We start from the raw sequence: 21,698 nt of genomic DNA on the forward strand, positions 1-21,698 counted from the left end.
ACACACATGTGGTCTTGGTCTGGATGGCATGCATGGCTGGCACCACCTCTTGCTCCTGCACGCAATTGAACTCCTCCACCTGCGCATGCAGGTGTTGGATGCTCGCTGACAGCCCCTCATGTAGTGCCTGGGTCTGCAACTGCATCTCCACGATCGATGGGACTGTCCATGCTAGAAGGCCGAAACCCGTCTGGAAGGCAGCTAGTCCCAGGGGTCAGCCTGCCCTCCAACCTTCTTTCCCCTTGGGAGTTTTTACCTCCACCTGATGTACCGGAGCATGTGTGTGGTGCGGACCAGATAGTGTCCCAGGAGCCTCCTCACTAATTGCCCAGCCAAGGTGAGTGTCTCTGGGAAGATGGAGGGTGTTGGATTCAGCTGTGACGGGAAATCAGTGTCATCCCCGGTGTTATGGGCCAGGGTTTAGTGAACCCCAAAGTGTATCATGGAGTTCATCTGACCCACAGCTTTTAATAGGTTGTGGTATGGGGAGCACACGACCCACTCTAGAGGTGTGGTACAGCAGAAATGGAAAAGTATTTTTTAAAACAAAACAATGTTTATTCTATGAACTCAAGTTAACCTTTTTAAAACAAACAGTGAATATCTTAGCAACCATTCAAAGATAACCCCCAAAGAATACAACACTAAGTAATCTGTTAAGCTGTCCTTTTAACATCCAAAAGACTTAACAACCTATAAACAAGCACAACAGGGTTTAAATTCAATACTGAAAACATTTAAATTTCTGAATTCCCCAAATGATCGAGATATAGTCCTTCATGGCAGAGAGATCAACAATACAGCTGTTTTGCCTGACTTCAGCTGCAACACACTGCAAAACAAAACCAAAAAACGACAGACACACCCAAGCTTTTCTCAAAGTGAAACTAAAAAGCAGAACCAGAGCACAGCTCCACCCACTCTCAGACATCACTGCTGTAACATGAGCAGCTAACCATTTCTTAAAGTGACATTCTCATGACACCTCCCCCCAAGAAAACGAAATAAACCATGAACTTCAAGATGGCTTCATTTTTCACCTTTTCACCATCCTTTAAGAAATACACACAGTAAATATACTTTATCGTTTCAAAAGACAACACATGCAAACAGGTATAATAATATAGTCCATTTCTTTTTTTTTCTTCTTCCTCCAACTGGAATCCTTCTCATTTGACAGTCTCTTTGAACAAGAAAGTCTCTGCATGATCCATCCATTCCTCTACGCCTCGGCATTTCTCTTTAAAGTCAGATACTTTAGTTCAATCTGAACACAAAGTTCCTTGTAATTCTCCAACACAGGAGCTTTCAGGCAGTCAAATGCCCATTGAAAGTCCGTTGTCCACTGAATTTTTTGACGTTTCTTCAGCATGTCCACCAGTGGAGCAATCACGCTACAAAACTTTTTCACCAATGTTCGATCAAATCCACTCATGCCAAGAAATCGCACTATTTCCCTTTGTCTCGAGGGTATCGAAAACTTCTCAAGGAAAGTGACTTGGGCTTTTCCAAATTCACTTTTGGCTAGGTTTATCACCAAACCCACCTCCTGAAGTCGATCGAATAACTCCATCAGATGTTTTAAATGTTCTGTCCATGTCTAGCTGAAAATTACCAGATCGTCGCTGTATACCGCACAATTGGGTAATCCTGAAACAACTTTGTTAGTTAACCGTTGAAATGTGGATGGGGTGTTTTTCATGCCAAATGGCATAATGTTGAATTGGTATATACCATCTGGAGTCACAAAAGCTGAAATCTCCTTCGCCCTTTCGGATAAAGGTACCTGCCAGTAACCTTTAAGTAAATCCAATTTGGAAATAAAAGCGGACTATCCCACTTTCTCAATGCAATTCTCCAAATGTGGGATAGGATAAGAGTCCGTTCTTGTAACTGCATTAACCTTTCTATAGTCCACACACAACCGTTGGGTACCGTCTGGTTTAGGTACCATCACTATGGGTGAGCTCCATTGGCTGCAACCCACTTCAATTATGCCATTTTTAAGCATACTCTCAATCTCTTTGTTAACCTGTGCCGATTTTAAAGGATTAGGTCTATATGGATGTTGTTTGATTGGAACAGCATTTCCCACATCTACATCATGCATAGCCATTTTAGTACTTCCCAATTTATCTCCACAAACTTGCCCATGTGATATCAATAACTCTTTCAGGTCAGTTTGTTTTTCCTCTGGAAGGTAACTCAACAATTTATCCCAATTTTTAAGAATATCCTCATTTTCCAATTTAATTTGAGGTATGTCAAATTCACAGTCATCTGGATTTGGTTCGTCACTTTGAGTTAGAATCATTAAAACCTCCTCCTTTTTCTCTCCTTCCCTTTCAAAGTACCTTTTAAGCATATTCACATGACACACTCGGTGAGTCTTCCTTGTATCTGGTGTTTTTACCACATAATTCACCTCACTTAATTTCCTTTCAATCTGATAATGTCCACAAAACCTAGCTTTTAAAGGTTTACCGACCACTGGTAACAACACAAAAACTTTATCTCCACTGGCAAAACTACGAACTTTGGATTTCTTGTCCGCGACCCGTTTCATCACATTTTGTGCAACTTTCAAATGTTGTCTAACAAATTCACCTGCTCTATTTAATCGTTCCCTAAAATTTGACACGTAATCCAATAATGTAATTTCCGATTTCTCACCCACTAATTTTTCATTAATCTATTTAAGCGGTCCTCTTACCTCATGACCAAAAATTAGTTCAAAAGGACTAAATTTGGTTGACTCATTAGGTGCATCTCTAATTGGAAACAGTACGAAAGGAATTCCTTTATCCCAATCCTCTGGATAATCTTGACAATAAGCCCTCAACATTGTCTTTCATGTCTCATGCCAACTTTCTAACGCTCCCTGCGATTCTGGATGGTACGCAGTTGATTGAAATTATCTTATTCCTAAGCTATCCATAACTTCTTTGAATAACTTTGAGGTAAAATTTGATCCTTGATCCGATTGTATTTCTATGGGTAGACCATATCTCGTAAAGAATTTAAATAACTCCTCCACAATCTTTTTAGCTGTAATATTAGGTACTGGAATGGCCTCTGGAAACCTAGTAGACCTATCCATTATCGTCAAAAGATATTGATTTCCACTTTTCGTTTTCGGAAGTGGTCCTACGCAATCAATTAGGAACCTTGTAAAAGGTTCCTCAAATGCTGGAATGGGTATTAAGGACGCTGGTTTTATCACTGCTTCTGGTTTCCCTATCACTTGACATGTGTGACATGATTGACAAAATTCAACTACATCTTTATGTAGTCCAGGCCAATAAAAATGTTTCTAGATTTTAGCTTGAGTTTTCCTTATTCCCAAATGACCTCCCACTGGTACCTCATGTGCAACTCACAACACCTCCTTTCAACACCCTACCGGCAATACTACTTGATGAACTTCTGCCCACTTTTCATCCGCCTGCATATGAAAAGGTCTCCATTTTCTCATCAAGACATCACTTTCACGGTAATAACACACTGGTATACACGCAGATTCCTCTTCCGTGTATGCTTTCTGATACATCCGTTTTATTTCTACATCTTTTTGTTGTAACTCCCCCAATTTTCCTGAACTAAAAATATCCGCCTCATCCTCCACCTGTTCTTGTTCTTTTCCAAACATCTGATCAAAAATCATTTCTGATAATTGAACTTCAACTTGATCTTCACTCTTTGATTTCTCCTCTTGTCTTAACCTGTGACTTTACGACCTTGTTACTACACAATCCGGAAAAATCCCAGTATATTCGTCCTTCAACACTTCAGTTTCTGATTTTTCACTGGCTTATCAACCACAGTAGGTATCACTCCCACCTGCGATCCAGCTATATCATTACCCAAGAGAAATTGTATTCCTGGACAAGATCGTTTCTCTATTACTCCTACAACCACTTCACCATTCTTCACTGGACTTTCCAACCTTACCTTATATAATGGAACACTACTTCTCTCATCCTGAATTCCACATATTACCACCTTTTCTGGCAACATTCTTCCCAAACTACATAACTCCTCATCTCTTACTGTTAAAAATTGACTTGCTCCCATATCTCTTAAAATTATGACTTCTTTACCTACTCCTCCTGATACACATGAGTAAACTTTATCCACACAAGTAAATTATTTAAAGGGATCTTGCACCTTCTTATCAATCACCTCTCGATCAGTCTGTACAATCTTTTGCACCTCCTTCACTTCCCTTGGGCTTTCCTTTCCCACTCTAACAAACCCCACTGTCTTATCCTGTTTTACCACATCAGCCTTCCCAGTGCTTTTCTTCAACCACCAACACTGTGACTTTACATGGCCTAGTTTATTACAGTGAAAACATTTGAAACTTTTCATTTCTTTTCCACCCTCCTGGATTACTTTTTTAGTCTGAGGTACACTCTCTTTATTGTCTCCCATCAGATCACATTTACTTTTACCACTTGAGTATTTCTCATGTCCTCAGTTTCTATCCCTCACAGGCTGAAACATTATGTCAGAAACCAAGCTTTGACTTATGAACTAATTCATAATCATCTGCCATTTCTGCTGCTAATCTCGCAGTTTTAACCCTCTGCTCTTCCACATGAGTTCTCACTACATCAGGAATTGAATTTTTAATCTCCTCCAAAAGTATAATTTCTCTGAGAGCTTCATACTCTGGTTTGGTCTATTTTCAAAGCCCTTATCCACCTATCAAAATTACTCTTGGTGACAGGGGCATGATGCTGCCTATTCGCCCTGGGCACCCTGAGGCGGTCGTGCAGTTTCTTACAGCACTTCTGGCCAGTCCAGACGCTGACAGAGCTTACAGTCTCTGCACCTGACCCCAGGCATGGCTAACGATGGTGGCTGACAGCCTCCTTCCCGGGCAGGGGTACAGGGTCGCCCGCCTCTCCTGCACAGCGTCTCGCAGGGTCTCAAGCTTGACGTCCGTAAAACGGGGTGCTGCTCTCCTTGCTAACACCTTGTTGGCTGGGATGGTGTGTTTGGGGAGTGCAGTGTGCATATGCAGCTGCAGCTTGTCAGCCTCCTGAGTGTCAATCGCGAATCAAGCGAATCCCACCATGTTTCCCATTGGAATCGATTGTGTTCCACGTGGCGCTGGTGCTCGACCCTTAATGGTCGTTGAATTGGTGCAGACGCGGCGCCAGTTTTGCTGTCGTAGGACTCTGCGAATCCTGCCCCAGGCTCAACACTTAGTCTCAGGAACAGAGAATACCGCCGCAGATGTTCCCTCATGATTGCACAATGTTCGGTACCATTTGCAACTCCTCAGATGCTGAAGCAGTGCATTCCCGCAAACGACAAGACTTGACAACTATCAGGCTTGGGCTGATAAATGAGAAGTGACATTCATGTCACGCAATTGTAGGCAATGACTATATCGGACAAGGGAGAATCCAACCACTCTCCTTCACATTCAGTGGTAATACTATTGCTGAATCACAACAGCAAGGTTCTTCATCATGCTGGGCTCAACACCATGGAGACCACCCTCCAGAAAAAAGCCACTTACAGTTTGGACGTACTTGAATAATGAGTAATAGTGTATTTTATTTGGACTTCAAATCATAGAATCCCTACAGTGCAGAAGGAGACCATTCAGCCCATTGAATCTGCATCAACCATCCGAAAGAGCACCTTACCTAGGTCCACGCCCCCTATCCACCTAGCCAACACATCTTTGGAGTGTGGGAGGAAACCATCACTGTTGCTGAATTCCCCGCCATCAACATCCTGGGGGAGATTACCATTGTTCTTAAAATTAACCGGATCACCCAAAAAATATTGTGGCTAGTTCTTAATCTCAGAGCAGTTGGGAATTTAGCACCCCATTTTATGCCTAGAAGTTGCTGATGCCTAAACTTGGCTCAATGAATTTTCTTATCAACTATTTTGAGTTATGTTAATGATTACACTGCCAACTTCCCATCAGTATTTAGGCAAGCTACTGGGTAAACAAATGAATCCTTGCTTATCAAATAAGTCAGAAAGCAACCAAAGAGAAAATGCTGGAAAATCTCAGCAGATCTGGCAGCATCTGGGGGTCATCTGGACTCAAAACGCTAGCTCTTTTCTCTCCCGACAGATGCTGCCAGACCTGCTGAGATTCTCCAGCATTTTCTCTTTGGTTTCAAATTCCAGACAGCAAAATCATTAATGATTTTTATTAACTTTAGAATCATATTTAGTAGCATTTGAACATTAACATAGAGTTTCAGCAGTAACTATTTTTTGCTCATAGTTTCTGAGATTGATATAAATTTTTGAGGTTAATTTAGGATTTGGCTCCTTTCGATATCTGACAAAGCATTCGCTAGCCAGCAGTCTATTGAGTAGATTAAAGTCTATATGATTATAGTTAGCACTGTTTTGAGAACTTATAAAACCTCGTGCAGCTGTGGATGAACTGGCTTCCTCATCTCCTCTGGAAGGTTGTGTTAGCCTTCTGAGAATTCAGAATTATGAACTTCCATCTGTAGAGGCGCTATGCATTCCTCCTGGATCCTCTGTTCCTGTGTAAATTCATCTTCTCTGTTGGTAGCTGTAGCTGGATTATCTGATTTAATTCTCACCTTCCTTGATCTCAGAGAAATTTGTATATCTAAATTGCATACTTGTACAGGCTTGTATAATTGCATAATTTGAACTGCTGCAGCATTTTTCACTCTAGCTGTTTCCTTTCCAGGTATTCAGACTGATTACTGTCTCTATGTTGGGGACAGATAAGAAAATCCAGAGAGCATTTCTCCCACAGCAGTTTTTTTAAAGGGAGAAGTCAAGTTATGTAGTCCAAACCCAAACATGCTGAATGATTCATCAGATTTTTCTATGATTGGCATTTTTTCCCCCCTGTTAAATATATAGTTACATAAGATTCTGGTCTCTTGTACCATTGGAGATCAGGGTAAGTGTTTAAGTCAGTTGGCTGGGCTGCTGGTCTGTGATGCGGAGCGACACTGTAGTGATCTACATATCTGTGTGTCTGTAAAGGGTTAATAAACAGATATAACAGCCAGATAACTACTAGATGGCAGCCCTACAGATGGGTAGAAAAGATAAACTCAAGGAGAGTTCCCGCCTCTTCGTGTTTGGAGTGGCTACCAGAGGTAGAGACAGATAGCTTAGAGTGCAGGTGTTGTTAATCATAGTTAATAAATATTTAATCTTGTTAATTTAATCTTTAGTTTAGTTGCTGAAGAGAACACAAACTCACAGTTCAATTGTTATCGTTACGCAATAAACAGCATTTGCTTTAATGGAAGACTTTGAGTGTTAATGAACATCGAGTATAGGACCATCTTGGAAAGAAACAAATGAGTAATAAGATATTACACAACGTAATATAACATGCTACCAGGAGTAGTAATATAATATAATAGACACCAAGAGGGTTAAATTCCCGTACCGGCTGTGATTATTCATGAAGGCCCTGCCTTCTCAACCTTGCCCCTCGCCTGAGGTGTGGTGACCCTCAGGTTAAATCACCACCAGTCAGCTCTTGGAGAGCAGCTTATGCTCCTCTGGGACTGTGGCGATATTTACATTTTTAATGTAGCAGCCCATAGACAGTCTTGCACTGATGGCCTGGGGCTATGACATTCAAACTCCAACAACCACATCACCTTCAGGTGCAATTTCAGCCACCAGAGAGTTTTCCATATACACGAATTGATTTCAGTTTTGCAAGAACTCCTTCCAGCTGTACTTGGTCAAATGTTGCCTTTTTTGTCAAGAAAAACTATTCTCATTTCAGAATAGTGTGGTCAAACAAGTCAAAGGCTGCAGAGAGCTTGAGAAGGATTAACAAACGACTGTTATAGTCACAGAGAATGTTATTTGTGACTTTGCATTTTGGAGTTGGAAATTTTGTTCATGACTAATTAATAATTAACATTCTTATTCATCACCCTTGCCTCTTTCCATTCAATAGATTTGCACATTGTCAGGTATTATCTTTGTTTTTCTCATGCAATGTTTCTTTATTGCATTTGGTCTTTCCTCAACTATTCCACCTGTAATATTATATATTGCAGATCAGAGATTGGCCAACTTTGCCAGGATAAAGAGTATTTGCAGGAAAGAATAGAGAAACTCCAAGCAAGAAATGATGAAATGGAAAACCAGTGTATCCAGCATGGAACAATGCATGAGAGGATGAAACAGAGGTATGGAGCATTCACTTACTATCTGTTGAGTGTTCTTGAATTTCTTTACCAGTACTTTCTCTATTTTAGAACCATAGATAAGTTACAGCACAGAAGGAGGCCACTCTGCCCATCTTGTCCATACCAGCCCAAGGACATGCAAATGCCCTTTCTAATTCAATCTTCTTGCACGCGGTCCATAACCCTGTAGCTTACAGCACTTAAGGTGCAGATCCAGATACTTTTTTAAAGAGTTTAGTGTCTCTGCCTCCACCACCAACTTGGGCAGCAAATTCCAGCTCCCACTACCCTCTGCATATAAAAAAGTTCTCCCTCATTTCCTCTCTATATCTTCTGCCACTTATCTTGTCCCTTTGTTCTAGAATTCTCCACCAAGGGAAACCATTTTATCCTGACCACTCTTTAATTTCCCATCATAATTTTGTATACCTCAATTAAGTCACCCATCACAATTAAGTCACTCCTTTGTTCCAAGGAAAATAACCTATCCAATCTCTCCTCATAACCACACTTTTCTAACTCTGGCAACATTCTTGTAAACCTCTTGTGCACTCTCTCCAGAGCAATAACTAGTACAGCAGGGGGGGTGGGTACCGGAGCAATAGGTCAGAAGATGAAAGCATTGAAGGAGAACTAGGGAATAGGGCCAGTATGTCTCTGAGGAAGAGCAGACAGGGAGATGTTGCTGAAAACAGCGGGATTGGTGGCCTGAAGTGCTTATGTTTTAATGCAAGTAGTATAACGGGTAAGGCAGATGAACTTAGAGCTTGGATTAGGGCTTGGAACTATGATGTTGTGTCATTACAGAGACCTGGTTGAAGGAACAAGGGGATTGGCAGCTAAACGTTCCAGGTTTTAGATGTTTCAGGTGGGATAGAGGGGGAGGTAAAAGGGGTGGAGGAGTTGCGCTACTGGTTTGGGAGAATACCACAGCTGTACTGCGGGAGGACACCTCAGAGGGCAGCGAGGCTATATGGGTAGAGATCCGGAATAAGAAGGGTACAGTCACAATGTTGGGGGTTTACTACAGGCCTCCCAACAGCCAGCAGGAGATAGGTAGACAGATTTTGGAAAAGAGTAAAAGCAACAGGGTTGTTGTGATGGGAGACTTTAACTTCCCCAATATTGACTGGGACTCACTTAGTGCTAGGGGCTTGGACGGGGCAGAGTTTGTAAGGAGCATTCAGGAGGGCTTCTGAAAGCAACATGTAGGTAGTCCAACTAGGGAAAGGGCTATACTGGTTTTGGGGAATGAGCCCATCTAGGTGATAGAGGTTTCAGTAGGGGAGCATTTCGGGAACAGTGACCACAATTCAGTAGGTTTTAAAGTGTTGGTGGACAAGGATAAGAGTGGTCCAAGGATGAATGTGCTAAATTGGGGGAAGGCTAATTATAACAGTATTAGGCAGGAACTGAAGAACCTAGATTGGGGGCGGACGTTTGAGGGTAAATCAACACCTGACATGTGGGAGGCTTTCAAATGTCAGTTGAAAGGAATTCAGGGCCGGCATGTTCCTGTGAGGATGAAGGATAAATATGGCAAATTTCGGGAACCTTGGATAACGAGTGATATTGTAGGTCTCGTCAAAAAGAAAAAGGATGCATTTGTCAGGGCTGGAAGGCTGGGAACAGCCGAAGCCTATGTGGAATATAAGGAAAGTAGGAAAGAACTTAAGGAAGGAGTCAGGAGGGCTAAAAGGGGTCAAAAAAGTCATTGGCAAATAGGGTTAAGGAAAATCCACACGTACATAAAAAGCAAGAGGGTAGCCAGGGAAAGGGTTGGCCCACTGAAGGACAGGGGAGGGAATCTTATGTGTGGAGCCAGAGGAAATGGGCGAGGTACTAAATGAATACTTTGCAGTATTCACCAAAGAGAAGGAATTGGTGGATGTTGAGTCTGGAGAAGGGTGTGTAGATAGCCTGGGTCACATAGAGATCCAAAAAGAAGAGGTGCTGGGCGTCTTGAAAAATATTAAGGTAGATAAGTCCCCAGGGCCTGATGGGATCTACCCCAGAATACTGAAGGACGCAAGAGAGGAAATTGCTGAGGCCTTGACAGAAATCTTTGGATCCTCACTGTCTTCAGGCGATGTCCCGGAGGACTGGAGAATAGCCAATGTTGTCCCTTTGTTTAAGAAGGGTAGCAAGGATAATCCAGGGAACTACAGGCCAGTGAGCCATACGTCAGTGGTAGGGAAATTACTGGAGAGAATTCTTCGAGACAGGATATACTCCCATTTGGAAGCAAGTGGACGTATTAGTGAGAGGCAGCATGGTTTTGTGACGGAGAGCCCGTGTCTCACTAACTTGATAGAGTTTTTCGAAGAGGTCACAAAGATGGTTGATGCAGGTAGGGCAGTGCATATTGTCTACATGGACTTCAGTAAGGCCTTTGACAAGGTCCCTCATGGCAGACTGGTACAAAAGGTGAAGTCACACCGGATCAGAGGTGAGCTGGCAAGATGGATACAGAACTGGCTAGGTCGTAGAAGGCAGAGAGTAGCAATGGAAGGGTGCTTTTCTGATTGGATACCCTCAAGAGTATTGACAGTCAGAGAGATCTAGGTGTGCAGGTCCACGGGTCACTGAAAGGGGCAACATAGGTGGAGAAGGTAGTCAAGAAGGCATATGGCATGCTTGCCTTCATTGGCCGGGGCATTGAGTATAAAAATTGGCAAAATGTTGCAGCTGTATAGAACCTTAGTTAGGCCACACTTGGAGTATAGTGTTCAATTCTGATCGCCACACTACCAGAAGGATGTGGAGGTTTTAGAGAGGGTGCAGAAGAGATTTGCCAGGATGTTGCCTGGTATGGAGGGCATTAGCTATGAGGAGAGGTTGAATAAACTTGGTTTGTTCTCACTGGAATGACGGAGGTTGAGGGGCGACCTGATAGAGGTCAACAAAATTATGAGGGGCATAGACAGAGTGGATAGTCAGAGACTTTTTCCCAGGGTAGAGGGGTCAATTACTAGGGGGCATAGGTTTAAGGTGTGAGGGGCAGGTTTAGAGGAGATGTACAAGGCAAGTTTTTTTACACAGAGGGTAGTGGGTGCCTGGAACTCGCTGCCGGAGGAGGTGATGGAAGCAGGGACGATAGTGACGTTTAAGGGGCATCTTGACAAATACATGAATAGGATGGGGATAGAGGAATACGGACCCCGAAAGTGTAGAAGATTTTAGTATAGACGGGCAGCATGGTCGGCACAGGCTTGGAGGGCCGAAGATCCTGTTCCTGTGCTATACTTTTCTTTGTTCTTTGTTCAATAACGTGACCAGAACAGCACACAATATGCCAGTTGTGGCCTGATCAGTGTTTTATACAATTCCAATGTGATATCCTTATTTTTATATTCTATACATCTGCCAATGAAGGAGAGCATTCCATATACTTTGTTTATCACCATGTCTACTTGAACAACTGCCTTTAGTGACCTGTGTACTTGTACGCCAATATCACTCACTTCATAATAATTATCTTTATTGTCACAAGTAGGCCCACATTAACACTGCAATAAAGTTACTGTGAAAAGCCCCTAGTCACACACTCCGGCGCCTGTTCAGGTACAGGGAGGAAGAATTCAGAATGTCCATATTACCTAACAGCACGTCTTTCGGGACTTGTGGGAGGAAACCGGATCACGCAGACATGGGGAGAACATGCAGACTCCACACAGGCAGTGACCCAAGCCGGGAATCAAACCTGGGACCCTGGAGCTGTGAAACAACAGTGCTATGTGCTACCCCTCTCAGTATATTCCCATTTATTGGGTACTCCCTATAATTGTTTGACCTCCCTAAATGCATGACCTCACACTTCTCTGTGTTAAATTTCATCTGCCACTTTATCGCCCACTCCACCAATATATTTATATAATTTTGGAGATTATAGCTATCCTCTACACTGTCCACCACTCGGCCAATCTTTGTGTCGCCTGCAAATTTCCCAATCATGCCCCCCCACCCCCGACGTTCACGTCCAAATCAATAATATATGACACAAACAGTAAGGGTCCCGACACCGAGCCTGTGGAACATCACCTGAAACAACTTTCCATTTGCAAGGGCAGCGATCGACCATTACCCTTTGTTTATTGTTACTAAGCCAACTTTTTATCCAATTTGCCACTTTGCCTGTATCCCATGGGCTTTTACTTTTTTGACAGATCTGCCATGTGGAAACTTGTCAAACACCTTGCTAAGATCCATGTACATTTTGATTGAATGGAAGCGATTAATTCCTATAGCAAAATAAAAAAATTTGTACAATGGAACAGAACACTATTTTTGTTCAGTATAGTTATGAATTATGCTTAGCGTAGTGCACATGCTCTGTGATGCCTATATCACATAATAAGGGATTATTATTTAAATGATGAAATATTAAAACATGCTGCTGTGCAGAGAGACCTGGGTGTGCTAGTGCATGAGTCGCAAAACGTTGGTCTACAGGTGCAACAGGTGATTAAGAAGGCAAATGGAGTGTTGTCCTTCATTGCTAGAGGGATAGAGTTTAAGGCTAGGGAGGTTATGCTGCAATTGTATTAGGTGTTAGTGAGGCCACACCTGGAGTATTGTGTTCAGTTTTGGCCTCCTTACCTGAGAAAGGATGTACTGGCACTGGAGGGTGTGCAGAGGAGATTCACTAGGTTAATCCCAGAGCTGAAGGGGTTGGATTATGAGGAGAGGTTGGGTAGACTGGGACTGTACTCGTTGGAATTTAGAAGGATGCAGGGGGATCTTATAGAAACATATAAAATTATGAAGGGAATAGATAGGATAGATGCGGGCTGGTTGTTTCCACTGGTGGGTGAAAGCAGAACAAGGGGGCATAGCCACAAAATAAAGGGAAGTAGATTTATGACTGAGCTTAGGAGGAACTTCTTCACCCAAAGGGTTGTGAATCTATGGAATTCCTTGCCCAGTGAAGCAGTTGAGACTCCTTCATTAAATGTTTTTAAGATAAAGATAGATAGTTTTTTGAAGAATAAAGGGATTAAGGGTTATGGTGTTCGGGCCGGAAAGTGGAGCTGAGTCCACAAAAGATCAGCCATGATCTCATTGAATGGCGGAGCAGGCTCGAGGGGCCAGATGGCCTACTCCTGCTCCTAGTTCTTATGTTCTTATATGGTCAGATTGAACACAATTTTTCATAAGCCAGTGATCGCTGATATAAAACTATACATTGCTCACCCAATTAGCAATCTTTTCTGAGCAAATCTAATTTTCTGAATTTGCGGTTGCTGCGCATTTGAGTGCTGTTGTTCTTCCAGATTTAAGCCACCTTTTCCATACTGCTGTGGAAAGGGCAAAGTATTTCCATTCAAATTCAGGAGTAGTGTAGTTGGATGGGATTCAAGTATTATGAGCTGGTTGTTTTCCTTACAAACAGTCTATAGAGATCTTTACACATCACTCTGATCCAAATGTAAAAATTTTTGGCAAGCTTGTGATTCATTAATCAGGATTCAACTGCAGCCCAATTAGGGATATAATAATCTACTCCATCGTAAGCATTCTGTTCAGATTGATGAGAAATACAACCACATTTTTCAATCTGCTATGAATTATTTAAAAACTAAAAGCTTTCATATAGAAATTAACAAAGAGAAAATAATAAAATGTTTTGTCAAGTTTACTTATTCACTGCATGATGTCCATTCTTCACATCTGCATTAAGTTCATCAGGTTGGTATCCTTGGCCCAACCATCTTCAGGTGCTTCATCATTGACTTTCTTTCTTCATAAGGTCATAAGTGGGGATGTTTCCTGATGACTGCACAATGTTCAACGACATTCACGACTCCTCAATTGCTGAAGCAGTCCTTGTCCAAATGCAGCACAACCTGGACAATATCCAGGCTTGGGTTGATAAATGGCAAGTACCATTTGCAGCACACAAGTGTCAGTCACTGACCATCTCCCAACAAGAGAGAATGGAACTATCGTCCTTGACATTCAATGGCATACCAGTGCTGAATCCCCCAATATCAACATCTTGAGAGTTAACATTGAACAGAAACTGAACTGGAATAGCCATATAAACACTGTGGCTACAAAAGCAGGTCAGAGGCTAGGAATCATATCAGCCATGATTGAATGGCGGAGCAGACTCGATGGGCCGAGTGATGTAATTCTGATCCTATGTCTTATGGTCTTATGGTCTAATCCTGTGGCAAGTAACTCACCTCCTGACTCCCGAAGCCTATCCACCATCTATAAGGCACAAGTCAAGAGTGTGATGGAACACTGTCTATCTGCTTGGATGAGTGCAGCTCCAACACACTCAAGAAGCTTGACACCATCCAGGACACAGCAGGCTGCTCAATTGGCACCCCTTCCACAAACATACACCCCGTCCACGACCGATGTACCATGGTAGCAGTGTATACCATTTACAAGAACCCAGCAAGACTCATTAGAGAGCACCTTTGAAATACACGACCACGATCATCTAGCAGGACAAGGGCAGCAGACACATGGGAACATCACCACCTAGAAGTTTCCCTCCAAGCCACTCATCATCCTGACTTAGAAACATAGCGTCGTTTCTTCACAGTTGTTGCGTCAAAATCCTGGAATTCCCTTTCTAACAGCACTGTGGGTGTACCTATACCACATGGACTGCAGAGGCTCAAAAACCAGCTCACCGCCACTTTCCTAAGGGCAATTAGGGATGGGCAATAAATACTGGCCTAGCCAATGACACCCATATTGCATGAATGAATACAAAATAAATGTTATATCTGCCACCTTACTAGGTCTAGACTTTATGATGTAATGCTGGATAGTGCATTGGTGTTGAGGTAATCATGATTACAGAGCTTATTATTTGAATTTGTGTTTTGTGCAGTACCACTTTTAATTATTTTATTTTACTGTTCAGTTTTTTTTATTACTTGTTAATACTTTGATATATTTGCTTTTGGCTAAATTGTATTAAATTTACACAATCTACGTTGCGATTCAAATTGAGTGAATCAAATTAAATAAATGCCACTTGCCAGAATTGTCACAGATCAAGTTTGAGATAAAGATGCATTTACGAATACTTTTTTTAAAACAATACCTTTGACAACACAACTAACACCATCAGCAGGGTTAAGCTTTGAGAATTACATTGAGTACTTGTTCATATGTTCATATATTTTTAGTCAACTGTGTGGATCATCATTGGTATAAAGAAAAAAAAGGAAAATATAGAACTTGCATTTGTAAAGTACCTTTCACGGCCTTAGAACACCCCAAAATGCTTCAGGGCCAATAAAGTATTTTTGAAGTGTATTTGATGTTGTTGTAATGTACAAAACTGAAGTGTATTATAATATGTCAGCTTTAACTCTGTTTTCTGTGTTGCTCGTTTTAGCCTTAGTTTAATTGCTCTTGTTCTATCACCTTTGCTCTTGAGTCGCCAGGTATCTTTCTGATACCGCCACGTGGTTCAAGTCCGAATAATGATCAATAATCCAACACACCGATAGTAAGAGTTAAATCAACGCACATTTATTATATACAGTAATCAATACTTATACATTAATTCTACTTCTAAGCTACTTCCTACAACTAACAGGCCAATACTTAACTTTGGAAATGGCCACCAGGTCAGGGAAACGAATGGCCTTTCGTATGGGTTCTGAGCCTGCGGGATTCAAAGCTGGTACAGGTCGATAGCCAGGAGCGTCTATCTCGTAGCGAGCGTTGAAGTAAGACTTACGATTTTAGCGGCTGTTGCAGAAGGTCAGCAGAAGGGTCTCGAAGGATGGAGAGAGGAGAAGAAGGGCCGATTTGAACTTGGACTCTATTCTTATAGTCCCCAGGGGCTTCCCGCCTTTCGGGGCGGATCCTGTACCTGGTTCCAAGTGATTGGACTTCGTCCCAATCACTTGGTTCGATATTCTCCAATGCTGGAGCGATTCCTTGATCGATGGGCGGTTTTGGGGTGGTCGTTCACCTCTCTTTGTATAGGCTCCTGCTGGCACCGAAAAGTCTGGGTTGGCTTTGTGTGTCTAATTTGTTGCACATTGTTCCCGGGGATTGCTACTTAATATTCAGGTGGCTGGTGTGTTGTTATGCTGATGGCTGCAGGTATTGATTCTGTCTGGCCTCCCCAGAGGCGAATACACAGTTTTACCTGCAGCTGCCTTGTTTGAGTCCTGTTGGCTGATTTTCCCATCAGACTCTTCCGTTTGCCATTTTAGATCAGTGTTTGGCCATTCTAATCGGTAGTTAGCCATTTTAACTGGCTACATCAGTAATAACAGTATCACAGTGGAATGCTCAATTACCAAGATTAAAGAGCAGTAAGGCATGCCTAAGTTTATGGTTTGTACTCAATGTGTCATTGATAAGTCTCCAGCATTTAACTGTTATATGAGCCTAATGTATGACCTCTGTGTTTCAGTTGGATTGACTGCTGTAGTACGAGACAGTTTTGTCTTCCTCTGGGATGCTTGGCTAACTTTTTTTTGCCTGAGCACTGATTACAAGGCTTAACCTCAATTGCTTTCCAAGGCTGTTCCTTAATTTGTATTTGTTTTTTGCAAGACCCTGTTGTAAGGTGTTGGGCAAAGTTCAGTAGGTCTTATTAAGATATTTGTAGGCTTAGATTAACAATAAGTATTTATTAACTGTGAGAAATTATATACATTGGTAGATCCAAGGTAGAAACTGTCTCCATGCTTACTTCTGCTTTCTGGCTCTGTCCAACACTACACTGATGCTTAGGTACTGTCATGTATGTCAATGCCTTATTAATTACGCTGTTAAAGTTTAATGGCAATTACATTGTTAAACAGGTATTGTGTATTTGTAGCCTCTCAGTGGGGATAGCTGAGACACTGGAGGTTTGGAGTAGTGTTTGTTTTTGACTGTGAACTAAGTCAATAAGCTCTTTCCAGCAAAGAAAGCAGCTGTGTTTTCGTTTTAACTTCACCAACCAGCATAGATCCAGGAAACATTGGTAGCAGAGGATGGTTGGCCTAACGGTGAAGATTGAAAACTAAGGGGCGGGATTCTCCACTCCCACGCCGAAGTGGCCGCGCCGTTGTGAACGCCGTCGAGGTTCATGACGGCGCGGAACGGCTTCGGTCCCAACCGATTCAGGCCCTGACAATGGGCCAGTATCGGGCCACATCATCTACACGCGCCAGGCCTTGTCGCCCGCGTAAAAGCGGCGCCGCATAGATGACGCGGCCGGCGCCGCATAACGGACGTCATCCGCGCATGCGCGGGTTGGCCAGCGCATCTTGAGGGGCCGCGGAAGGAAGGAGGTCCTCCTTCAGAGAGGACGACCCGCCGATCGGTGGGCCCCTCGCGCCCCCCACAGGCCGCCCCCCAGCGTTCACGCACCGCCCACGACTGCAGCGACCAGGTGTGGATGGCGCCGGGGGGAACCCGCCGTTTTGGCCTGGCCGCTCGGCCCATCCGGGCCTCAGAATAGCAGGGGTGCCGGAGAATCGCCATTTTGGGTGTCTCCGGCGATTCTCCGGCCTGCGGCCCGCGAAACTCTTCCCGCCGCTTGGGAGAATCGCGGGAGGGCGTCGGACCGGCGTACCCGGAAATTTTGGCGGCCCAAGCGATTCTCCCAACCGGCGTGGGAGTGGAGAATCGCGCCCCTTGTACCTTTTCAGACAGAAGATTGTTATTGGAGTTACTTTTGAGGAGATTGGTTGAAACCAAGTGTAAAGGATCAGAGTATGATTTTCCGTCATTGTTCTGTGAAGCTGAACCTTATGACCATTGGATGAATGAAGTGGATATGTGGACACGGGTTAAATCCTTACCAAAGAAAATGCAAGATCTGGGGCGGGATTCTCCGACCCCCCGCAGGGCCGGAAAATCACCGGGGATCAGAGTGAATCCCGCCCCCGCCGTCCTCCAAATTCTCCGGCCCCCCAAAAATCGGCCCAGCGTGAGTCGTGCCACCGGCCTCAGAGAATGGCAGGGTTTGGCACGACTCAATGGGCCCCGGGGCTGCCCGAATTCCCCAGCCCGTGATGGGCCGAAGTCCCACCCATCTTTTGCCAGTTCCCCCCGGCGTAAATTGGAGTAGGTCCTTACCGGCGGGACCTGGTGGCGCAGGTGGCCTCTGGGGTTCTTGGGGGGGCGCAGGGGGATCTAGCCCCGGGAGTTGCCCCCACGGTGGCCTGGCCCGCGATCGGGGCCCACCGATCCGCGGGCGGGCCTGTGCCGTGAGGGCACTCTATTCTTCCGCACCGGAGGCTGTACCGGTCTGCCATTCCTGGTGCGGAAACATAGCCCTCTGCGCATGCGCAGGGATGACGCCAGCACACGCTGGCGCACCCGCGCATGTGCCAACTCGCGCTGGCCGGCAGAGGCCCTTCAGCGCCGGTTGGCATGGCGCCAAGCCCCCTTCCCGCCGGCCGGCGGGGCGCAAACTACTCCGGGGCGGGCCTAGCCCCTGAAGGTGCGGAGGATTCCGCACCTTTTGGGGCAGCCCGACGCCGGAGTGGTTCACGCCACTCCTCGGCACTGGGATCCCCCGCCCTGCCGGGTAGGGGAGAATCCCGCCCATGATCCCGTCATTGAACACTGAGGAAAATTTAGATAAATCCTTAAAATTTATGGACAAAATGTAAATGCATATGAGGAATCATGTTCAGAAGATTCTGGAAATTTAGAAGACTAATTGGTTATTCCATGGAAGAATATATCATGGAATTTAACAGGTTAAATAAGAGATTGCATAAATTCTATTTGATGATCCTAATTCAGTGATTGCCTTCAAATTGTTGGATTGTGCTTAAGTATCGAACATGAATAGGTTCCTGGTCTTGACTGGAGTTATATTCTCAGAAAGAGATATGCTTTTGGAACAGATGTCTGAAGCTATAAAAATATTCTGAGAAAACATTCATTTCCAGCCATTTTCCTGGCACCACTGGAACATTCAGCGGTAATACAAAAGTTGGAAAATTTTGGGACAGTTTAGGCATGGGGTGAAATACAAAAGAGAACCACAAACAAAATAAATGAGGACAAAGACCCTTTTGGTGGCTCTAACAGATGACAGGAATTGCTAAACAATGGTAAGAGAATGAACCCAGAAAATACAGAGGAATGATATAAAGGTGCTTCAGATGTGACCAGAAATATCATTATGCGATGAATCATCCAAAGTGGAATAACAGTGCTTTTGAAATGACAATGAAGGATTGGACGGGGTAGATGGTGATACTGATCAGTCAGAAGGAATTGTACTGATCACCAGTGGCTTTAGTCCGGTGATGGGTTTGCTTTTGGCAAACTCATTCAATTGTGCTGTACTAGACAGTGGGTGTACGTCCATAGTATGTTATTGGTTAGATTGGTTAAAGTGCCACCTGGATTCTCTAAATGGTAAAAAATGATGTCGGGTGAAGAAATATGAAAGCTCTATTTACTTCAAAGTCAGGGATGAGAACACATTAAAATCACTAAAGAGAGTGGTGATGATATCAGCACAGATGTAGTACTTAATGAAATTCCCTTACCATTGAGTAAACCATCTGTGAAAAAGACTCAAATGAAATTAGATATGGGGCGCAATTCTAACATCAGGGGCGTCATTCTCCGCCGGCGGGAGTCTCCGTTCTGCCGGCGCCCGGGGGTTTCCCGACGGCGTGGGGCTGCCCCACAATGGGAAACCCCATTGACCGGCCGGTGTTACGGAGACTCCCGCCGGCCGGTCAGCGCAGAAATGTGGCGGGGCGGGTAGGAGAATTTCGCCCCTGGAGACTAAGTCCCGACGCCGGAGTGAAAACCGGAGTGTTTTACTCCGGCGTGGGAGGCCGTTCCCAGCCCCCTATTCTCCCGCCCCAGGGGGGCTAGGAGCGGCGCCGCATCATTTACGCGCGCCGGGTCTTGGCGTCATGTAAAAGCGGCGCCGCATAAATGATGTCACCCGCGCATGCGCGGGTTGGCCAGCGCCAACCCGCGAATGCGCGGTTGCCATTCTCCCTGCGGCCGCCCCACAAGAAGATGTGGATGGATCTTGCTGGGCAGCAGAGGAAAGGAGGTCCTCCTTCAGAGAGGCCGGCCTGCCGATCGGTGGGCACCGATCGCGGGCCAGAACCCTTTTGAGCCCCCCCCGGTGCAGGAACCCCCCCCCCACAGGCCGCCCCCCCCCCCAGTGTTCCCACGCTGTTCCCGCCGGCAGCGACCAGGTGTGGATGGCGCTGGCGGGAACCTGTCGTGTTGGGCAGGCCGCTCGGCCCATCTGGGCCGGAGAATCGGCGCTCGCCCATTACCAACGGCAAGCGGCGATTCTCCCAGCGGCCAGCCGTGATTCGCGGCGCGCCGGTGGGGCGGGGGGGTGAGAGAATCGCGGGCGTCGGGGCGGCGTGGCGGGACTCATGCACTGCCAGGGCGATTCTCCCATCCGGCGTGGGGGTAGAATTCCGCCCATGGAACATGATAAGGGGTTCGCTCGGAGACTGGAGAATCGCGCTCAACGTCAATGGATTTTTCCATTTCCAGCATCTCGCCCTTGGCGTTCTTGCAGCGGACGGGGCGAAAGAATCCAGCCTCAGGCAATTGTTTTTGGGAAATCTGTAGATTTGGAGTTTACTCAATGGGGATATTAGTCTGTCCCTTAAGCATTTTGAATCACAATGTTAAAGAAGTATGATGATATAATGGGTATGAGTTAAAAAGAAAAGGCAAAGAGTAGGAGCAGGGGCGGGCTAGGGCCAAGTGCAGGGATGACTTGGCAGGTCAGGCCTCGGGGCACAGGGGAGGGCGGGGTAGGGGGGGCAGCTGAGAAGTAGAGCAGAGGAGACTTAAGTGGGCAAGGGGGGTGACCAGGGATTCCCCCGGGTGAGAAAGTAGCTTGCAGACTCTCAGGGAACAGCGCAGGAAACCAACAGCAGCAGCACCCGATGGGGGTGGGTTAGAGCCACGTTAGTTTTGTTGAACACGTGTGGCATGAGCAAACGGAGCTGACAGGGGAAGTGCCTTATTAATATGCTTATTCTTTCCCACTGTTCGTTTTCACTATGTTAAGGCTCTTTGCATAGGGCCTTTTTCTCTCTCTGTAAATGTTACAAATTTGTTTTAAATTAAAAAAAAAAAATTTTTTTAAAGGGCAAATTGTTTTGAAACTACATCTGCTGCGTCCCCATCCATCTTGCCATAGGTTTAAAAATTCTACTAAAAGATGCAGGAGTGTACGGTGGCACAGTGGTTAGCACTGCTGTCTCAGGTTCGAGCAGGTAACCAACAATCCGCTGGCGAGTGCCCCAGCAGCCCATAATTCACCCATACCCACCATCTCAGCTTCCGAAGTCAGATTGGCCTTCCTGAAAGTGAACCCTCGGAAGGCGATGGGCCCAGGCGGGATCCCTGGTCGTGCACACAGAGCCTGCGCGGACCAGCTGGCAGAGGTATTCACGGACATCTTTAACCTGTCCCTACTCCACTCCGAGGTCCCCACCTGCTTCAAGAAGACCACCATCATACCGGTACCAAAGAAGAACCAGGCAACGTGCCTCAATGACTACCGACCAGTGGCCC

General features: G+C 44.9%; 1 protein-coding gene across 5 annotated transcripts in view; it reads left to right on the top strand.

Annotated features, from left to right (window-relative positions):
- sdccag8 (SHH signaling and ciliogenesis regulator sdccag8) overlaps positions 1-21,698 on the top strand; it is a 727,678-nt gene that overhangs the window by 561,686 nt on the left and 144,294 nt on the right. For all 5 annotated transcript variants that reach the window (XR_011948390.1, XM_072512651.1, XM_072512625.1 and 2 more), the window contains one exon: positions 8,055-8,186. Coding sequence is in view for 4 of the 5 variants with exons in the window: in XM_072512651.1 (XP_072368752.1) it covers positions 8,055-8,186 (132 nt within the window). In the remaining variant the exon portion in view is untranslated. The remainder of the gene's footprint in view (positions 1-8,054; positions 8,187-21,698) is intronic.

This window comes from Scyliorhinus torazame, chromosome 1 (assembly GCF_047496885.1).
Source record: "Scyliorhinus torazame isolate Kashiwa2021f chromosome 1, sScyTor2.1, whole genome shotgun sequence".
NCBI classification, from domain to species: domain Eukaryota; kingdom Metazoa; phylum Chordata; class Chondrichthyes; order Carcharhiniformes; family Scyliorhinidae; genus Scyliorhinus; species Scyliorhinus torazame.